The 18428-nt window shown below is 40.1% G+C and overlaps 1 protein-coding gene across 1 annotated transcript in view; it reads left to right on the top strand.

Annotated features, from left to right (window-relative positions):
* The first annotated feature begins 2654 nt into the window (after window positions 1–2654).
* Window positions 2655–18428, top strand: part of LOC119890764 (leucine-rich repeat-containing protein 49-like) — a 31523-nt gene continuing 15749 nt past the window's right edge. The window contains exons 1-10 of the mRNA XM_038702161.1: window positions 2655–2918; window positions 3134–3199; window positions 3290–3359; window positions 3490–3729; window positions 3898–4000; window positions 4527–4730; window positions 5561–5627; window positions 9127–9270; window positions 13587–13648; window positions 15541–15688. Coding sequence (XP_038558089.1) covers window positions 2835–2918; window positions 3134–3199; window positions 3290–3359; window positions 3490–3729; window positions 3898–4000; window positions 4527–4730; window positions 5561–5627; window positions 9127–9270; window positions 13587–13648; window positions 15541–15688 — 1188 coding nt within the window. The 5' untranslated portion in view covers window positions 2655–2834. The remainder of the gene's footprint in view (window positions 2919–3133; window positions 3200–3289; window positions 3360–3489; window positions 3730–3897; window positions 4001–4526; window positions 4731–5560; window positions 5628–9126; window positions 9271–13586; window positions 13649–15540; window positions 15689–18428) is intronic.

The raw sequence follows: 18428 nt of genomic DNA, 5'->3' as shown, positions 1-18428 counted from the left end.
TAATGAACTGAAGCTTGAAATCATTAATCCAGAGCTGTCATGTAATCTATTTTCTCTCTGGCCGGGAACGACATAAATCTTTTCAACACCTGTGGATAAGCTAAAATAAAAATGTTTGATAAATGGATTGACTGACAGGAAAAACCAGTGTTCTCTCTTTCTGTCACACACACACACACACACACACACACACAGGCACACACTCACTGCCAGATGGTAGAAAGCAGCAGATCTATGTAGTACATCACCTATTATAGTAAATTTTTTTTTTCAACATAAGAATATGTTTACAAACAATGTCCCTGTTTCTACATTTACATGTCTGCTGTCAATGAAGGCAGGAGTCAAATTGTGCTCCTGTCAACAAATCAGCATTTCTGGTACAATTACACCATGTTCATTTATGCATTTCAAAGCTAATATCTATATATGTCTACTAACCAACAGTATGTATCACTTTTGTGATGTGTATAGTTTTATTTCCACCTGTCCAGTTTTATTGCTGACAAATCCTTGACTGGGTCTAACTTTAAGAACAACATGTGGCATGAACACCTTGGTCAAGAAGCAAACATTTACTGTTTGAGGGCAGAGGGTGGCAACATTATACAATACGATAAAATAATGAGGGCACATGAAATACAGATAAAAAAAGTGACAACAAAGGAATGGCACCTTGTATTGGCTCATGTAGCAAAGTAAATAAGTAGATCTATTTATAGACAACTGGAATTTACATTGTACGTTTTCAATATGGCCTGTCATGCAAACTGTTGATGTTCAACTCCCATAATATGTGTCAGCTTGTGCTTCATGAATAGACTGTGACAGGCAGTGTGTGGGATGTCCCTTTGATGAATCTGGACTTGTGTTCTCTGAGCAACCGCTTATTACCGCCAGAGTAAAAAGGCTGAAACTGCAAACAAAATCTGTGTTGTTACTGACTGAGATTAAATGGGTAGTCACTTGGGTTACATTGTTAATAGAGCAAAGGGAGAGCACCAAAACTGTGGAGAACGACAGGGTCCAAAACATTGTCCATCCATGACAAATAATAAAGAATCCATATGTTTTCATTTATTGCAACATACCAAAGCCTATTTTAACGTCTTAGCCACTTAGATAGTCCTTTTTCACAGTGGACATTGGGACATTTCTCAAACACATCATGAATGACATCATGAATGATATAATAATAGACATCTGAGAAATGCAAGTGACTCACTGCCGTGGCTTACTTACACACCTAGTCAGGTGTCATAATTGTTATTTGTTGCACCTGTGCCTTCTCCTGTAATGACAAAATGTTCACTGTGAGAGAGGTCTGTTTTCAATCTTCTTGTGGTCATTATCATAGCAATCTCTTCCCTCAGAGTTACATCAATTTTATGTGGAGTACAAAATAGGAGTAGAGAACAAGTCAAAATGACAGGTGCAGGTAGAAGTAATGACTTGACTTGTTTTAATTATGTTTTGATTTAGATTGGGAAAAGTGCATGCAAAACTATTATGTTTAATTTGCATCTTTACAATTACATATTTACAGTACTTTGTCTGTCATACAGTTTACGTCAGTGATATGTGGTGCTACCTACTGGCCTTATCATATTAAACAGTTCGTCTTCACCGTACTGACTTCTCCAGGATTAGAATCTTCTGAGGATAATGTTTGACTGCATTAAACACCAACATTTTACTCATCTACTCTATGCTTATCTAATTTCCTTTTAAGTGTGACATGATACCCCTAGTTCTTCTATTTTGCTGTAAAAAGCCAACTGGACCCACATCTCAAAGGTCTATGTGACTGACCATGGCAGAAGCTATAGTGTTTACTTACAGTAGGCTACTGTGTACATCAGACCATTTGTTTTTCTGCTGCATTTACTCTGCAGTAGGTTATTCTGGGAGGGGATGCATGATTGGTTCATATTTATCCTTGACCTGTTTAACTGAGATTGATCTTCAGTGTGATGTAAAATGACAACAAGATTTAAGGTTTAATAAGCAGGTGGTCCGGTGGATGGCCTCACAGCATGAAGGTCGCGGGTTCATTCCTGGTTACCTTTTTGAGTGGAGTTTGCATGTTCTCCCCGTGGGTGCTTCATTGTGAGCGTGACTGGTTGTTGTGGCCCTGCGATGGATAGGCGACCTGTCCAGGGTGTACCCTGCCTTTCGCCCGATGTCAGCTGGGATTGGCTCCAGCAGCCCGCAACCCTGTACGAAGGATAAGCGGTTGACGATGGATGGATGGAATATTACAATATGATACTGTAATCAATATCTTTTAAGTATTTTAATCCAATCTAACTATTTTTCTTAAGTATTTTTCTATTTCTATTCGCTTCATAGCATCTTTGGGTTTGTAAAGCTCTTTGAATGGCTGCAGTGTTTGGAAGGTGATTTATAAATAAACTTGCCTTGCCCACGGTGTAAGTCCAATATAAACTGAAATAAAACAGACCTTTAAAGCTACATTGTGAAACAGGTAGCTTCTGCAAGACAAAGCCATAAAGTTAGGAGTAAAAAAGTTATAAACCAAACCTTTAAAATAGTTTCCCTACGGTGTGCTTTCTCAGTGACACGGGAAGTGACCGTAACCAAGCAACGCCGTTATTGCCATGGCAACAACGCTTGTCTCCGAGGGAGTTTGTAGCTGCTGAAGTAAAGATAACAACAAATCCAGCGTTAAGCTCTTGAACTAGCTCACTGTACCAAATTATTAAGCGCATTTCATGTAAATAATAAGTCAGTTCCGTCACTGAAATAGAGCTTCTTCTTTTTTCAACGTTCCAAGGTTGGTCTTAATTGTTAACGTTAGCAAACGTAGCTAAATGGAGCCGGAGCGGTCTGAGGGCAAAACGATGCGGTCTGAGAAACACAGTGTCAACGACGGATGGGTGTTTCTCACCCCCATGGTAAATAACGTTACCACTCTTTGTATACTTTTACCATTGCACTATTAAAAGTGTAGTGAAGCTTCAGGCTCAGTAGAGAAAATTATCAGTTAGTTATCGTTAGTAACTAGAGGTTAGCAGCCAAGCCATATTTCACTGTTTGAATAAATTGTCTCCAAGTCTTTTTTCATGCAACACAGTTGATGTGTTAGTTAGCCTGACAATATTTTTTGCAGGTCAACAGCTGCAAGTTGCACAATACGACTGTCAAATCACTAGTACCAGAGAGAGCCCAGAGGATGGTGAGTGACAGAGAACACACTGAAAGACAAGCTATGGGTTAACTGCTTTCCAAGATTACTTCATAACTGATCATGTTTACTGTTTTACAGACAGACTCTCAAGCTCTTATAAAAGAAAAAAACATGAACTCCAGCCAAACAATGAATCATTCTAACCCAGGTAAACTCATTCACAGACACATGCACCACTCACCAAAGAGGTTTTTGTGTGCATTGTATTATATTTTCATAAATGGCTATGGTATGTAATCATAAACTGCTTGTGCTTCACTATACCATACCATCTGTAGAAACAAGGTTGCATGCATGCAACCAGAGAAGACTTGTCCAGACTCCTCCGGTGTCATCATTTGCCAGTGACTCTACAGATTCCTCTGCACATAATCTTGTACCACTAGTGGGTGGTGCTCAAAGTGGTTTGGATGCAGTTTCGTATGCTCCACAAGAAGATAGAGACAAATCTGGAAGACCAACCCACAGTGCAGGGGCCACTTACTACCGTAACGCCTTAGACCTTCCCAAGCCAGCAGGTAAATATAGCAATATCACTTGGCAAATATTGTGGAATTGGGGAACTGGTTTATTGTTTGCTTTTAGATATAAAGTGTGTCTCTACAAATATACAGCATTCATTTTTATTCCATGCACTATGATATTTGGTGTATCTTGAACACAACTCTGTGTAATGTTAATGTCAGGTGGTTCTGGAGGACTTAAGTACAACACAGTCCTTGGTTTTCCCTTCACTCAGTTGCCTCATGACAGTTTTGCATCCAGTTTTCAACGAATCGACTTGGACAGGTACCTCTGGTCTCTTTTTTAATTTACAGATTAGAATTTTATCTGTGTAGCTTAGAACATGTTGGTTTAGCTATCACTGTAAAGCGGACATATGATTGGCATGTCATGTCTATGTATGCATGTATGAATCTCTATGTATCTTTACTACCAGTATCTTTCATATTCTTGTGTCATTCCTGTTCCATTAAGTTTTGTTGATTTTATGAACTCAGTCTGGCTGTCACAGTTTTTGCAGCAGAAGTAATGAGTTTGCCTGAAATGGCAAGTGCTTCACATTGCCACCAGGGTGCAGCAAAGTCTCTTAAAAATACTCACCCTTGTCTCCAAAGATAAGTGGCTGCTGACAAAGGTCTACTTCACTGGTGACAGAGCAGAAATAAATCAATCAATATGCATAGTGAAATATTAACAACAATTTGCATCACTGAATGGCATGGCTTGAAGGTGATGTCATGTTTTATTAAGCGCTGAACTGTATTCATCCATATAAAGACCTATTTGTGCTAAATGTTCTTTTATTTTCCAGGCGCTATCTTGAGGAATGCCCCCAGCTGGGCGATATGGATGAACTACAGCTTCTCAACCTTCAGCACAATCTAATCACAATGATCCAGCATCTGTCACATCTGCAACAGCTTGTTTTCCTGAACTTGTATGACAATCACATCTCTGAAATGACTGGTATTGAAACCCTACGCTCTCTTAGGATCCTTATGCTGGGGAAGAACAGGTAAGTTGTCATCAGTGGATTCACAAGCAAACAAACTCAAGACTATGTTACATTTGTCTGAATTGCCTCTGCTACACCGATAGTATTGTGTAGCATAAAATTGGGGTAGTAACACAAAAGTTGCAGAGTACAATAAGTGACAGTGTCAAATGAAATATTGTTCTGATCTAGTATAAATGTTGCTTTTAGGTTATTCAAGAAGTGTTGTCTGCATGTAGCATTTGTACATTTGATATACTAGCTGCTGCTACATGGTAAGCTTCAGTGATGAGTGTTTTCCTGCAGGTGCCCAGTTTAATGGGACAACTGTTTATTTTGGCATTAGTAGTTTTTGCTTCAAAAGGTCAGCAGGAGGAAGATTAAAGTCACATATCACCGCAAATGATCTTACAGACAAACACTGGAATTAGTTTCTCTTTCTGTAACTTTTGTCTGTTTAGACCTACTTCCAGGGCCATGTGTGGTTCATGAAGAGTAAAGAATACCACTGATTTAGGTTTCTATTGGCAGAGACTACAGCCTTACTCGTAATTAGATCTAAATCCATATAGACAGTCCAACAATAAGTCACTGTACACTACTGTATGTTCGGTTTCCTCAAGGAATGTAACCTTTTATAAGCTTGTGGGCCAGTCCTCTGCTTAGAACCTTTTTTGATAGACATTTATCAGCTGTTATAAACACAGAAACTGATTTATATGCAGTTAGCTCATAGCAGGCGATAATATCGGCACATTTTTCTTATCTAGTTGAAATGCATTGTGACAGATTATTTATCATGTAGCCTCCACTTTCTCGTATTTATGTCACTTCTTCCTGATACTTCTCAGAATCCGTAAGATATGCTGCCTGGAAAGTCTGTCCAAACTGAATATCCTGGATTTGCATGACAATCAGGTACTGTTTCTCCACTATCCTCCTACTTACAGCATGTGTTTTTAGTCTTGTTCATTTAGTTGCCGATACTGTAGCTGGACATCGTGATTTTCAGCTGCAAAGTTCAAAGAAGTGGATTGCCTCTTCCACCTCCTCCACACTGTGGCTAACTAGTGGTTTGCTACGTGAGATGCAGCTTTCTAAATGCTAGAGTCACACAGACATGACAGTAGGAGGCCAGGCATGAGAATTCATGTACTCATGCTCATCCGAAACCCTTCATCTGAATCCACTGGCCTATAAAATGATAGATGTCTATTCAGGGTGGACTTTTACAGCCAAATTGTCCACTTATCACTGTGTCTTCAATAGAATTAGAAACAAATAGGTCATGTCTAGCATTCTTTTGTCCGTTTCACATTTTGTTCTCAAGTCAGAAATGGGTGTTACGATCATCATGTACCTCAGTTTTTAGGGACTGAATTTCGACATTTGTTTTAGTTCCCAGCACTATTAGAGAACAAAGCAATGAAAACCATCAGAACCCACAAGCTCTTGTCAACGGTCTACTCCCACATCCATGTCCTCAGTGACCCTACTTAATTTATTCACCAGGCACAACTGTTTCTATGTTTTCAGCTTTGGGACTGGTTATGAGCAGAATTAGTGCACATTCTGCTATTCTTCAATTAATTTGAGTCTATTTATGGGGGGCTGTTTGTTCAGCCTCTACAATAGAGTGTGGCTCACTGATATTAAAAGCCTGAGAAATCATATGATGTAAGTAACACTGATGTCAGATGAGGATTTAAGCTGCTCCTGGAGAAGGAAGATAGAATAGAGAGGCTTCCCTTGGTCAAATTAGTGTTTTGCCAGCATGCCGCCTACTCTCCTCCTCAGAGAGCTACTCCAGAGCCCTGGTAAGACTCCCTCCCTCTCAGATGTTCTTTGCATGAGCAGGCTTCCCAATTACTATTCAGTGACTGCTACAGTCTCATGTTATTTTTCATGACAGAGGACGCTTTGTTGCCTTAAGCTTTGTCCATTCCGTTTCCTAACGACATCTGTACAGTTCATTCATTAAAAATTTCTGATATTGTGACAATTGTATGAGGGACTTCAGAATGAATTAATAAATGGAATCTTTGGTGGTGTCCTTGTTGGTAATGAGAGCGCATTGCATTCAGAGCTAGCCTTTTGTTGGCAGGCGCCTATTAAGGAGCAGGTGAAAAATCTATTATTCCATCCCGGGCAGGTTGCTTTTCACTCACTGACTTCAAAACCTCCTGTTTTGTGCACTTAAAAACCTCTTCAATCACCTTTATTCAACATTTTCCAAACCCACCAGAGACCTGACCACACAAATGTAATGTGAATTGTTGCACAATGATGATACAAGATGATGAAATGAGTGAAGTCAGCGAGGGAATTAATGCATAAAGAATTCAAATAATGTTAGTCATGGTTATTCTACCTATCACGTTGTTGTTTAGTCACTATTGGCTATAGAACACCAGCTGCTTGTCCCCTTTCCTTTTGTGTGCATGGATGCTTTAACCACAAACAGTACATCACTGTCATCCTTTCTAGCTCCCATCCTCTAGCTGGGAGGCTCACATCACTCCCAACCCAAACTTTTTACCCATTTATTTCTATAACAGGATGTTGTTTCACTTCCAGTTTGCTGGAACTATTAAAAAGGAGATATTCTCTTTGGGAGTGTGCATCCAACCCACACTTGGTCTCAGTGACCGAACGTTAGGGCTACAATGCGACCTGACATTGTTGGATAACCAGTCTATAGTTAGGCAGTGATGTTTTCCACTGAAAAACTATTTGACTTGAAAACTCACAAAAGACAGTGAAGAATCCCCTACAGGCTCTGTAAAACAAAGACTAAGTATCACAGAGTAAGATGGGTTGGTTTAGGTCATGTCCCTCCTACAAGTCAAGATGATGATGATGATTTTGATTTAGTCTGACTGAATCTGCATAACACTCTGGGTTAGGGTGAAGCTGGAATAGAAACTGCTCTCTGAGGATGCTCAAAGCTTTGTTGTCATTAATGACACACAAGGTTATCTGTGTTTGTGTCCACTTCTTTGACAATACAGGCCATTGTATGAAATGTTTAAGATGTGTTTTGATATTTGAACCAGAAATCTGTCACAAGCCGGCCTCTCTAACCTTTTAGGTACCATTGTCCTGTTAGCGTGTGATGATCGCGTGTTGATTGAAAGTATTCATGTCAGCTGTGACACAACAATACAACTATTGTAAAGGTCTTTGAATGCAGGGGATCTCCCTCTGTTGTATTCATCACCAGGTGAGACTGCTTAAAGGTGGGGTTTGGGATGGATTAGATGCACTCAGTTTATTCTCATTTTCATTTAACTATGTTGTCACTTGTATATGCACACCCACTATCAGTACACTTGGACAAATCTGAGCCAGCACCGTATAAATGACACTTCTTATCCCACGTGTATCCCTCATGAAGTGTGTAAAATTCTCTCTATGGCAAATATTCCTAAACTACTATTCATTTGTATTCCAGCCAGAGTACAGACTAGGACCAGAAGCTAGGCACATATGACTCCTCATGTTACAGTGGTTCCCTGTAGGTTTGTGTATTGATTTTAAAATCTTTGGAGTTTTTTTTTACGTGTGTGAACCTGTGAGATCTCTCACCATCTGGGAGTGTCAAATGCCCAGAAATGTTTGCAGAGCCTGCTTTCCAAAATAGTTATCTTCGGAACAGCAGAGCTGAGGTAAGTGACAACGGACAAGCTGAAAACCCATCCCATCTTGATTCTTATCTTTATCTATATTTCTAAACTACTTTTTTATTTAATTATTAGATACATTTTTATCCCATGTAATACCCATATGCTGCAGTGATCCTTGGGTATTACATTTTGACAGAATCCTTGAATCCCAGATGCCCTTTAACCTTGTCCTCACATGTACAGTGTGCACTATAGGGGGCAAACACATCATTCTCAAGGCCACCGGGAATTCTTGTGAAATATTTTAAGTATTTATGACAGGGGCCCATGAGTCTTTTCTCACAGAGAGAGGAGGGGAGAAAACTGGGTATCATTTCACACAACTTTTTATGATTTGGGAGGTCAAACAGGAGTCATGGCTTGATGTGACTGACTGCATATCAGTTGTTCACAAGTGATACAAATTGCTGGCGTGAAATAGTTCAAGTGGAAATGTCATTTCTGTTTTAGTGTCATTCTGCAGAAGGTGTAGCCTCAGGCATTGCAAAGAAAAAAGAACACAAGGCTTTTTGGCTTTCTTGTTCCCCAAAAACATTTAGCTGTGCAGGCCAAAGCACATTAAATAGATGATCTTTAAATACCTGATTTGAATGCAAGAGTGAGCACTGAATGTGTTCTGCGCTGCTAGCCCTATCTCCCTCTGTGTCTCTTTATGTTGAATCTGATTGTCTAGATTGCCATTTAACATAATTTTATGTTACGCATCTTTGTCTCGCTGTGCTTACATCCAGATCTCCAGGATAGAAAACATGTCTCACCTGAGCGAGCTGCGAGTGTTGAACCTGGCAGGAAACAACATCTCCAGAGTGGAAAACCTGCAGGGCCTGGACTGTTTGACTGAACTCAACCTACGACACAATTGCATCTCTGTTGTGGTGAGGGGCCTCTTTCCCAATGAGCGACAGGTTAAAGCATTTTATTCACTGCGTGCTATTCTACTCCTTCATATAAAGGAAAAGGTACCAACTGTTCACAGCGATCACAATCTGATTTTCAACCAAGAACGAAGTTTCTGCCCTTCCCATTTGTGAGCCTTCTATTTCAAGTTAGAAATATTAAACAATTGTTAATAGATATCCGAAGAAGAAAGAGAAGGAGAAGAAGGAGGAGAAGGTAGTAAGATAATTGTGGGAAACAGTAGCTGCACACTTGAAAAGATAATATGCAGACTTCCTGAGCTGGTGAAGTTCCTGCAGCTGCCAATGGTAAATTCATAGTATTATTTTCTGCATTTAGATGAACAAATAAACACTTATGCACTTGTTTATGCACTATGTTCTTCATAGGATGAAAGTGCTAGTAGCTTCCTTATCTTTCATCTGGATGTCATTCCTTTTGACCTGGTCCTTTGGATGGTTATTGTTTCCCCTGTTGTGGGATCAAATGTAGCAGTTTTTACTGTCACAAAATAGCAAACACAGAAATTACATCAATAGAATCTTTGTAAGATAGTCTGTGGTGAAATGTATCTCAATGGTGTTACCTAGGGAGACGTAGGTCATTACCCACAACCTCCCACCGACTTTTTGGCGCAGTGGAAGAGGAACTGGATGTTCTAAACATGGAAATTCACTCCCCTTGGTTTCTATAGTTTTAATCTGATAAACAGAACACTGCATACCACTTCATTTGTATGCAAATCCCCCAAGCCCTCTCCTGCTTTTTGGGCTAGAAAATAAACACGGAATCCAACATTGTGTATGAAACCTCTTCTTGTCACTCATCCTGTCCTCTGCCGGCAAGTTCTGATCACGAACCACTTCCAGTCCCAATTACCGGATGTAATGTTTTATTTGATACACAGGAAAGGAAAACTGCTAGCCCTCAGCAGATTCTCTAGTCTCTGTCATTAGTGGTATTTGCTGGCATGTGCTTGTGTCAGGCACAAAGTAAATAAGCATCCCCCAGGTGTCCAGGTTTTCCCTTTCATTAAAGGCAGATGAAAAGTGGAATTCTGGACTAGAAAAAAATGCTGTGAGTGACTTATAATAAGATTTGTGTATATGTTAGGCTCAGTCATCCAATACATATTATATTAGCATACTGTGTGTTAAATATGCTTACTTTATCTTAAGTTAATGTTTTTAGGAAAGTGTATGCTTTTACATGTGTTGACATATCAGGACAGTATTTAGGTCATCCTTTAATGCATCTAAACATGTATTTTTGATACTACAATTGAAAATGTAAAAAATTGCGTGTGTGTGTGCGTGTAGCTTGTTTTGCTATGTTCGTGGTTTAAAAAATTCGGGATTCCACTATACTTGTGAGGTCCGACGGCTTTGTGGGGACCAAAATGCTGGGCTCCACAAGTTTAAAGGGTTTTTTGAGGGTCAAGACTTGGTTTTAGGGTTCACATTAGAAATAAATAAGAAATTAACGTGCTGCCTTAAAGCACTGTGGAAAATACTAATATTAAAACTTGAACGATCAAAAACAGAATCAACACAAATACTAAAATGAGGATTTTTGCAATGCCCAAGTCCTCAGAATGTGAAGTTAAAGGGAAATGAGCAAGCTAACTATTAAGTGATACCTGCGAAGTGCCGTGCAATAACAACAGAGCAATGACCACTTAACACCAGATTGCAGTCTTGCACATAATGCACAGCACCTGCAGTTCTAGCATACAGTACCTGAGGCCAGATGTATGTCATCAAAGAGCAGCCACAAAACCCAACAGCTTACAGTCTTTGAAATCCCCTCAGCATCCACATGTACCTGTGTGTTTGTTTGAGCAGCTTTCATGCCCTTGTTGCTCATGTTTTTGCATGCAACCGAGACAGTGGTGATGAGAAGTAGTTCTATGTTTGTGGAGTAATGCCTCTGCCAGAGCTCAGTATGAGTGTGAAAAATGAAGACATGCAAACTGTCAGTGAGAAGAGGGCGGAGGCACACAGACACATAAAAGCATACCGCTGCACACACACAGCTGTACCCAACCTCACAGCTGATTGGTTCTGATCAATCGTTTTTTTGTTTGTTTTTTTTGTTTTTTTGAAAAATAGACCACATTGGTGGGCGATTGTTGTGCAGCACATCAGCTCAGTGATGACGACATTCTGTCTGAGACAGGGCTGCTATATTTAGTCTCTGACAGTGTGCAGTGGCTGCTGCTTCACCAGCATCCATACAGGAACTGGCACAGACAGAGACTCTGGGAGTGTGGTGGAGGGTCAGCAGAAGCTAGCATTGTATAGCATGAGTTGCAGTTTTTCAAGAGAAGGAAAGAGAACACACCCAACAGTGAAGCATCACACAGCATCTATAACTAAAATGCACCTTCATAGTCTTTAATGCAAATAATGTAAAATAATCAATGTTCAATATGCAGTCATAAGAATCATAATTTGTTTCTCCATACATCAGAAATAACTGCTCATGAGTGATTTTGTTTTACCACTAGGGAGCAATAAGCCTGGATTATCAAGTGCTCAAGGATAGCATATTTGCATACAGTTGACAGATTACATGTTTGGATTACATAGAACAACACGATCATCCCATTTTAGTTGTGTTTCAAACCACCTGACAAATGTTAAGTCCAACATTCACTTGTCAAATAAATGTCTGGTTTGCTTTGGCATGCTAGATGTTCAGCTTTCACTCACATACCTTTTCTCGCCACCATTTTAAGATGGACAGGTACTGTCGCTTAGTGGAGCTGGGAAAACATGACATTCCTGTCATATTGCAAAGTAACCCTTTCTACTTTATCAGTTATTATGTGCAAATAGTACTTAGCTTGTTTTTGTTGTCTGATAATGTAGAGAAAAAAAGGTCAGAGAGTAAAATGTGTTTAAAGTGCACAGCCACTGATACACTAAACTCAGTTCTCATATGCAAAATAGTTTGCATGATTCTCATTCAGTGTTGTGTCAGAGATATGCTCGCTATGTTTCGCCAAATAAATGACTAATTAAGAAAACCCTTTAGAAGATTAACTGAAAAATATTGGGGGAAAGGTAGGCAGTCCAGATCATGAAAAGGTCAGCAGGATGTCTGCAGATTGGAAAGAGACTGAAATATACAGTGAAAGGTGAGATATCACTCACTGTGTGCTAGCTTGTTGAAAGAATTCCATGGCTCACATATAATAAATGATGAAACTCTCTATACTGTGTATTACATTTTCACAGAAGAGTCACAGGTAAAATATTTTATCTCATTAAGTCCACAGATTGAGCATCAAATAATGTAGCACAACAACCACTCTTATAAACAAACTGCTGATGTTGCATATTGTACTATAGTGAGCATTTTGGCCGTTGGAATGGATGAAACAAGGATGAGCAACTGTGTATAACTATATTTATATGGTGATGTGGACGGGGGTTGTACGACTTTGTAGATGATGAGACTATGTGCTGCAGTATTGTACTGTATTCTGCAGATGAGCTAGCATAGCTAAATGATAGATGGTCTCTCATTTGAACAGTTCTGGAGGCTGCGAGGCGGTGGCTTCAGTATGGGCGGACGCTGACGCAGTGTCATTCAGATTGCTGCTGGGAGTGTCCTACTGGCTACCAGCATGTGCAATACTGGCCATCAACACACACACACACACACACACACACACACACACACAGCTTGACACTACTGAACATGATATCCTCCATCTGATTAGCTTAGCTTGTGACATTGGCTATGTTCCTACATATCCTCTTTAGCTTGCAAGCTGGCCAGCTGCTGCTCCTCACCCCGCCCCATCTCTAAATTCTGCATTGATTTTGATGCTGAGCCTGCTTGATGAAAAAAACCCCATCCCAGTCTTTCCACTGAATTTTGCCCAGCTATTGTTCTTGTGTGACGAGGTACAGTTGCTAGCTGCTCATAGTGAGTGTATTTGTTCTGGTGAGAGTTAGCCTCCTGCAGCAGGGGATCTCTGCAGTAGCGCAGCACACGATCCGCTATCTCTCCCCTCCCCCTTTCCTCTTCAGACTCTCACTCTCTCTCTCCTGCCCCTCCTCTCCATGTGCAGACAAGGCAGCATGCTGTATGTGTGTGTGTGCATGGGCAGGGTGGATGGGGATGCTGTATACTGGAGCTGAGAACTGCAAGGTGACTGAGGGAATGGAGAGGGATACAGAGCTCTGACGACAGTGACGATGCAGTGCCCTCTTCCCGAGCACCTTCTCCTCTTCACATCCCTCCATCTCTCTTTCTTCCCTCTCCCTCTTTCTCTTTTTAGACTAAGGTGGACCGCCTGCCCTGCTTGCAGCGCCTCTTTCTCAGCTGTAACAACATCACCAGGTAAGAGCTTGTACCGCTTAACTCCCTCCTCCCCACAGGACAGGGACAGGGGATAGTGGCTGGACAGGCATAGTGGCTGGACAGTTCCACATCCACTCCCTTGGCTCTTGGCAGAGCCTGGCCAACAAGCTGCAGGCAGAATACACACAAACATGTGCGCACACACATACACACTTTTTCCAAAATCTGTAGTCTGTCTTTATTCTTTGCTTGTCCCTCTCTGAGCCCAGCAATGAAGATGTCAAAGAAGCATAGCTTTCTAACTGAATAAGGCTGTTTAAAATTGCTTTGTGTTTGCCTGGAGGAGGGGCCTGTATGTTGGATTCAGGGTGGGATAGTGTTCATTAGCCTCCTTCACCATAGTCACCTTGTGCTGTGACAGATCTGACCTGACTTCTCAAGCCAGCACTGCTGTTCTGGTGTCTGCGTGATTCTGTGTCTGACACAGTTACAGAGTGAATCATGACATAGAAATAGGTAACAGGTAATCAGTTTGTACTCTTAAACCCCTTTTTTCCATTTAGGGTGACACTGCATTCTAAGTACAGTGTGGTAAAGGCAAATTAAAGATACTCCTTTGAATGGATGCACACTGTGCCAGAGTATAAACTTGTGTGTCTACCCTTTGAAACTGTTCAATGCTGATAGGAGAACGGTTGTGCTCTGTTGCTAGGTAAAGGGACAGAACACACTCGTCTACATGGTGCAGTCAGTTTGACCAGTAGAGGATGTTGAAGCAAAAAGAATCCCACATGTTTACGATTATTTCACTTTTCATAATTTTGCAATTTTGACTATACCTGCCTGAATTAAGTTTGACACCTTATATGTGGAGGAAATGAACCTAAAAATGAAAGCTCAATTAAGAAAACGGCGCTGGGATTGTAGTGCTAAATGACTTTGGAAAATACACAATTTTCATCCTCGCCCCACTCTGCACACACATCACACAGGTGCATGTAGACTTTCCATTACTGTGACTATTTATAGAGCGGTTCTATAAAATCATGCATGAGATGCAATCAAGCATCATTGGGATCTCTTAAATAGTCTCTCATAATCACTGTGGAAAAAAATCCCTCTTTGTTATTGCTAGAATATAACTTACTCCATTAAGTATGTAATGACACAAAGTATTGTATAAGCATGGGGATTAAAAACGAATGAAAATGCCAGGTTACAGGTTACTGCATGTATAGACTGACCCACAGTATATCCACGCTATGCTCCTGTGCATTAGAGCCGTCTAGCTGTGGCAACTGAGAGTAGAAAAATTCCAATTTCTCAAATTATTTCTCTTCCCTGACTACCCCTAATGAAATGTGAATTGTAGCTTTGCATCTGTTTGAACTTCAACAGTACTTTCTGTAATAGTTCATGAGAGGTTATTATCTGACCCCCTTTTCCACCCAAATAAACCTCTGGCTAGGATCAGGCACAGTGCAGTGTAGTAGGTTCATAAGTAGTTTCAGGCAAGTTATTTATCAAGTTTATTATTGCAAATTAGCAGTGATAAAATCTCCACTGCCTTACATAGCATGACTGTGCTTTTTCTTGTCTCCCTTTGCCACAGGGTGATATCAACAGTGTAGTAGATTTTTCTCTCTTCATTGCCCCCTGAGTAATGTCATGTGTTGTTTTAGCTTGACTCCATTCTGTCAATACAGTCATAGATGAAAGAGTTCAAGATTCAAAAAATAGATGGGGTAAGTCAGGGTTCAGTATAGGGTGGTTAAGCAGCTGGATGACTCAGGCTTCCCAGTACTTAGTTAGGTCATCATGCCTCTGTATCATTGTGAAGCATTCAGTGTACCGTGTTTTTGTAATGAAAATGTGTGTGTGTGTGTAGCTTTAACTCTTGATCTCATTCAATATGTTTTTTCTGTGTCTAGTTTTGATCAGCTAGCCTGCCTTGGAGAGTTGCGTTCCCTTTCTGAGCTCACCCTGGATGGGAATCCTGTAGCCCTGGAGACATGGTACAAGCAGGCCGTCCTGCGCTGTGTGCTTCATCTGAGACAGCTGGACATGAAGCGCATCACAGTAAGGCTGAACTGTTTAACTGTGTCTGTGTGTGTTTGGCCAAATGCTGCTAATTCTAGTTGTAACTGTTGGATTTTTTTGTTAAATTTAGGTTATTGTCCCTTCAGATAATTTTTCTTTATTTCTACACATTTTGAACAGTGAGTCACATGACCAGAATGGGAAATCATGTGACAGTTTTATAATGCTGTATTGCCATTATCAAACATATTAAACAGCAAAGAGGATGATTTGATGATTTTAACTTAAAGCTATAACACCCTCACAGCTCATGACTGAGCTGTACTTACAAACTATGTCATATTTTGTGTCCTTTATGTCACTGTCTGAGCACACGTTCCTGAAGGCTCTGCACATGTTGATTCTTGAGCATGACTTGACATAAACATGATTGATGATAAACTTGATGATTTCACAGTTCTAAACAAACTTTCGATGAACCCACATGGGCAGTCTCCTGTTCACTGCCAATGGGGCATCTCCAAGCTCCTCTTCACAATGCTATACTCCTTAGTCTTTGTTCTTTCACATTGGTGCAGCATTCATCATGTTCTCTGTAGCTTATTAGAGGCAGAAATTAATTGTTGACTAAACTAAAAGCTAAGCATTTACAACAAACACAATGCATATCCAGTCTAACAAAACAATGATTATTCTCAGACATAAATATGAAGTCAATGTATGAATATAGCATGCCAGCAAAGTGCTACAGTGAAATATCAGCATGCTTTTAGAGGCTGTCAAGCAGGGAGCACCCAGGTCTGAGCTTGTACTTTAAAGGAATCTGCAAGTACCACACACCTTGCCCTCAGAACATACTGCTGATACTTTGGGAGAAAAAAAGCCCATGTAACTCCAATTTCAACAATTTTCATGTTTTTACATGATTTTCAAGCTACATGTGGTCCTTAACCGTTTAGGCAAGTTTCATGATCTCCAGGGCCTATTAAACCCCTCCAACAAACTACTGTCTGTAGCTGTCAATCCTGAAAACAGGGATGGTGTTTTATTTCCAGAAAGTATACTTCTGGGGGATGCAATGTTTTGATTTGACAACAACAACAGCCTAGGAATTGAGTTTCCTTTTCAAACCGCATCAGATATTGCTAGGGGCAATCTTCATAGTAGCCATTAAAGATCTAGATTTTCCCCTCCAACTGATTTGGAAAAACTTGCCACAGTGCACTATGCTGTCAGTAGAAGTGAGATCATATTATCTGAGGTAAAATCTATGCCTGACTGCTGGCAGATTGTCCATTATTTATGAATGAAATGAGAGTTAATACTGCAAATGAGGAGATACAATACTATTGTTCTCTTTGGGGTAAATTATGTTGCTTGTGGGAATATATTTATAATAATAAAAGAAGTTCAAACAAGACACATACAGTAGACTGAAACTGTCTTTGACTAAAGATATTATCACTCGGCTTATAGTCATTGTATTTTATTGACTAATAAAATGTATAATCCCACTCTGATTATAATATATTTAATATGGCTAATGTTGAAGAAAATATTGTGAGCCAGGTTCAGGTGTGAAGAAGTTTCAGAGACTGATGAAGACTTAACATAGCATGATTTATTGAGCCCGGCCAAGGAGATACAGTGCCAGCATGCAACATGTGAACACGTCAAATGCCAGCACCAAATCTGAAGGATAACGTCTTTTGGTCCCTTTTATGTTGTATGTATGTCTTCCCCCTAGTGCCTGTAGGTTTCTCTATTAGGTCATCTTTAACTGGCCTTAAACTAGAACAACAAATCTATCGGATCTGATGTTTAGACTCCAATGCTTCGTCATATTGGAATCTATCACTATCCATGAGTTGTACTCTAATCTGTGGAGCCAGTGAGTTCTTGTAAATATTCTTGTAGGACTCAACCTTGTAAGATTCCCAGAGAACACTGATATCTGCCAGCCTGATGCCTGAGCTACTGTCAATAACTAAATCAGTCTATTGTTGTCTCCCTGACAAGGACAAATACATGTGAGAAATACCTAAAGTTAGAATGTCAGAAAAGGCTTATGGAGTCAGCTAAATTACTGTAAGCTAGACCTGTCTTACCTTTCCCTGTTAACATCAACAAAGCCCCTTAAGAAATATTCTCAACAGCTAATAGATCTTCTATATCAAAGACAACTATTATGGTATTTTATATATTGTGTATATATATTTTTTTCAGCAAATAACTTCAAATTGTATAATTTCATTATTAAACTGGAAATATTGTTGTTTACTGAAACCTTTCAGCCAAATAATCAAGATAACAGTCTATGTGGAGGCTGCCCAAACAAAGACATTGTTATTTCTGAAAAATAGCACCCTTTGGAATCAATAAGATATTGATTAATTTCACAGAGTAGCTGTTCTTCTCACAAAATTAGTTTAAAGTAGTGACATACAAGCCTGGCATCTTAATCTGTTTCCACTAGCTAACATCAGTGCCTTGACTCCTGTGAGGCTAGCATTTGCCTCTATTGATCAGACTGAAGTATCGTCTCTGCTAGCTCGTCACAGGCAACTGAATATCTCCCAGCTCAGATTGTGATGGCAGCATTGCATTCTGGGAGTTTTGGCTTTCCCCAACAGCTGGGCTCTGTTGATCTGAAACTGAAAATCAGACAGATAATCCTGTGATGCAGCCGGCTGGTGTGAGAATCTCTCCCATCCTCCACAGTGGTCCAGTTCTGGTGTAGAGAACAGTCTTTCTGACGGCGTCTTTTGTGGTTCCCCTC

Source organism: Micropterus salmoides, unplaced genomic scaffold, assembly GCF_014851395.1.
Source record: "Micropterus salmoides isolate LMB-PRFRI ecotype aquatic unplaced genomic scaffold, ASM1485139v1 Ms_hic_scaffold_6, whole genome shotgun sequence".
NCBI lineage: Eukaryota > Metazoa > Chordata > Actinopteri > Centrarchiformes > Centrarchidae > Micropterus > Micropterus salmoides.
Note: the sequence above shows the minus strand (reverse complement) of the source record. Positions and strands in the feature narration are given on the sequence as shown.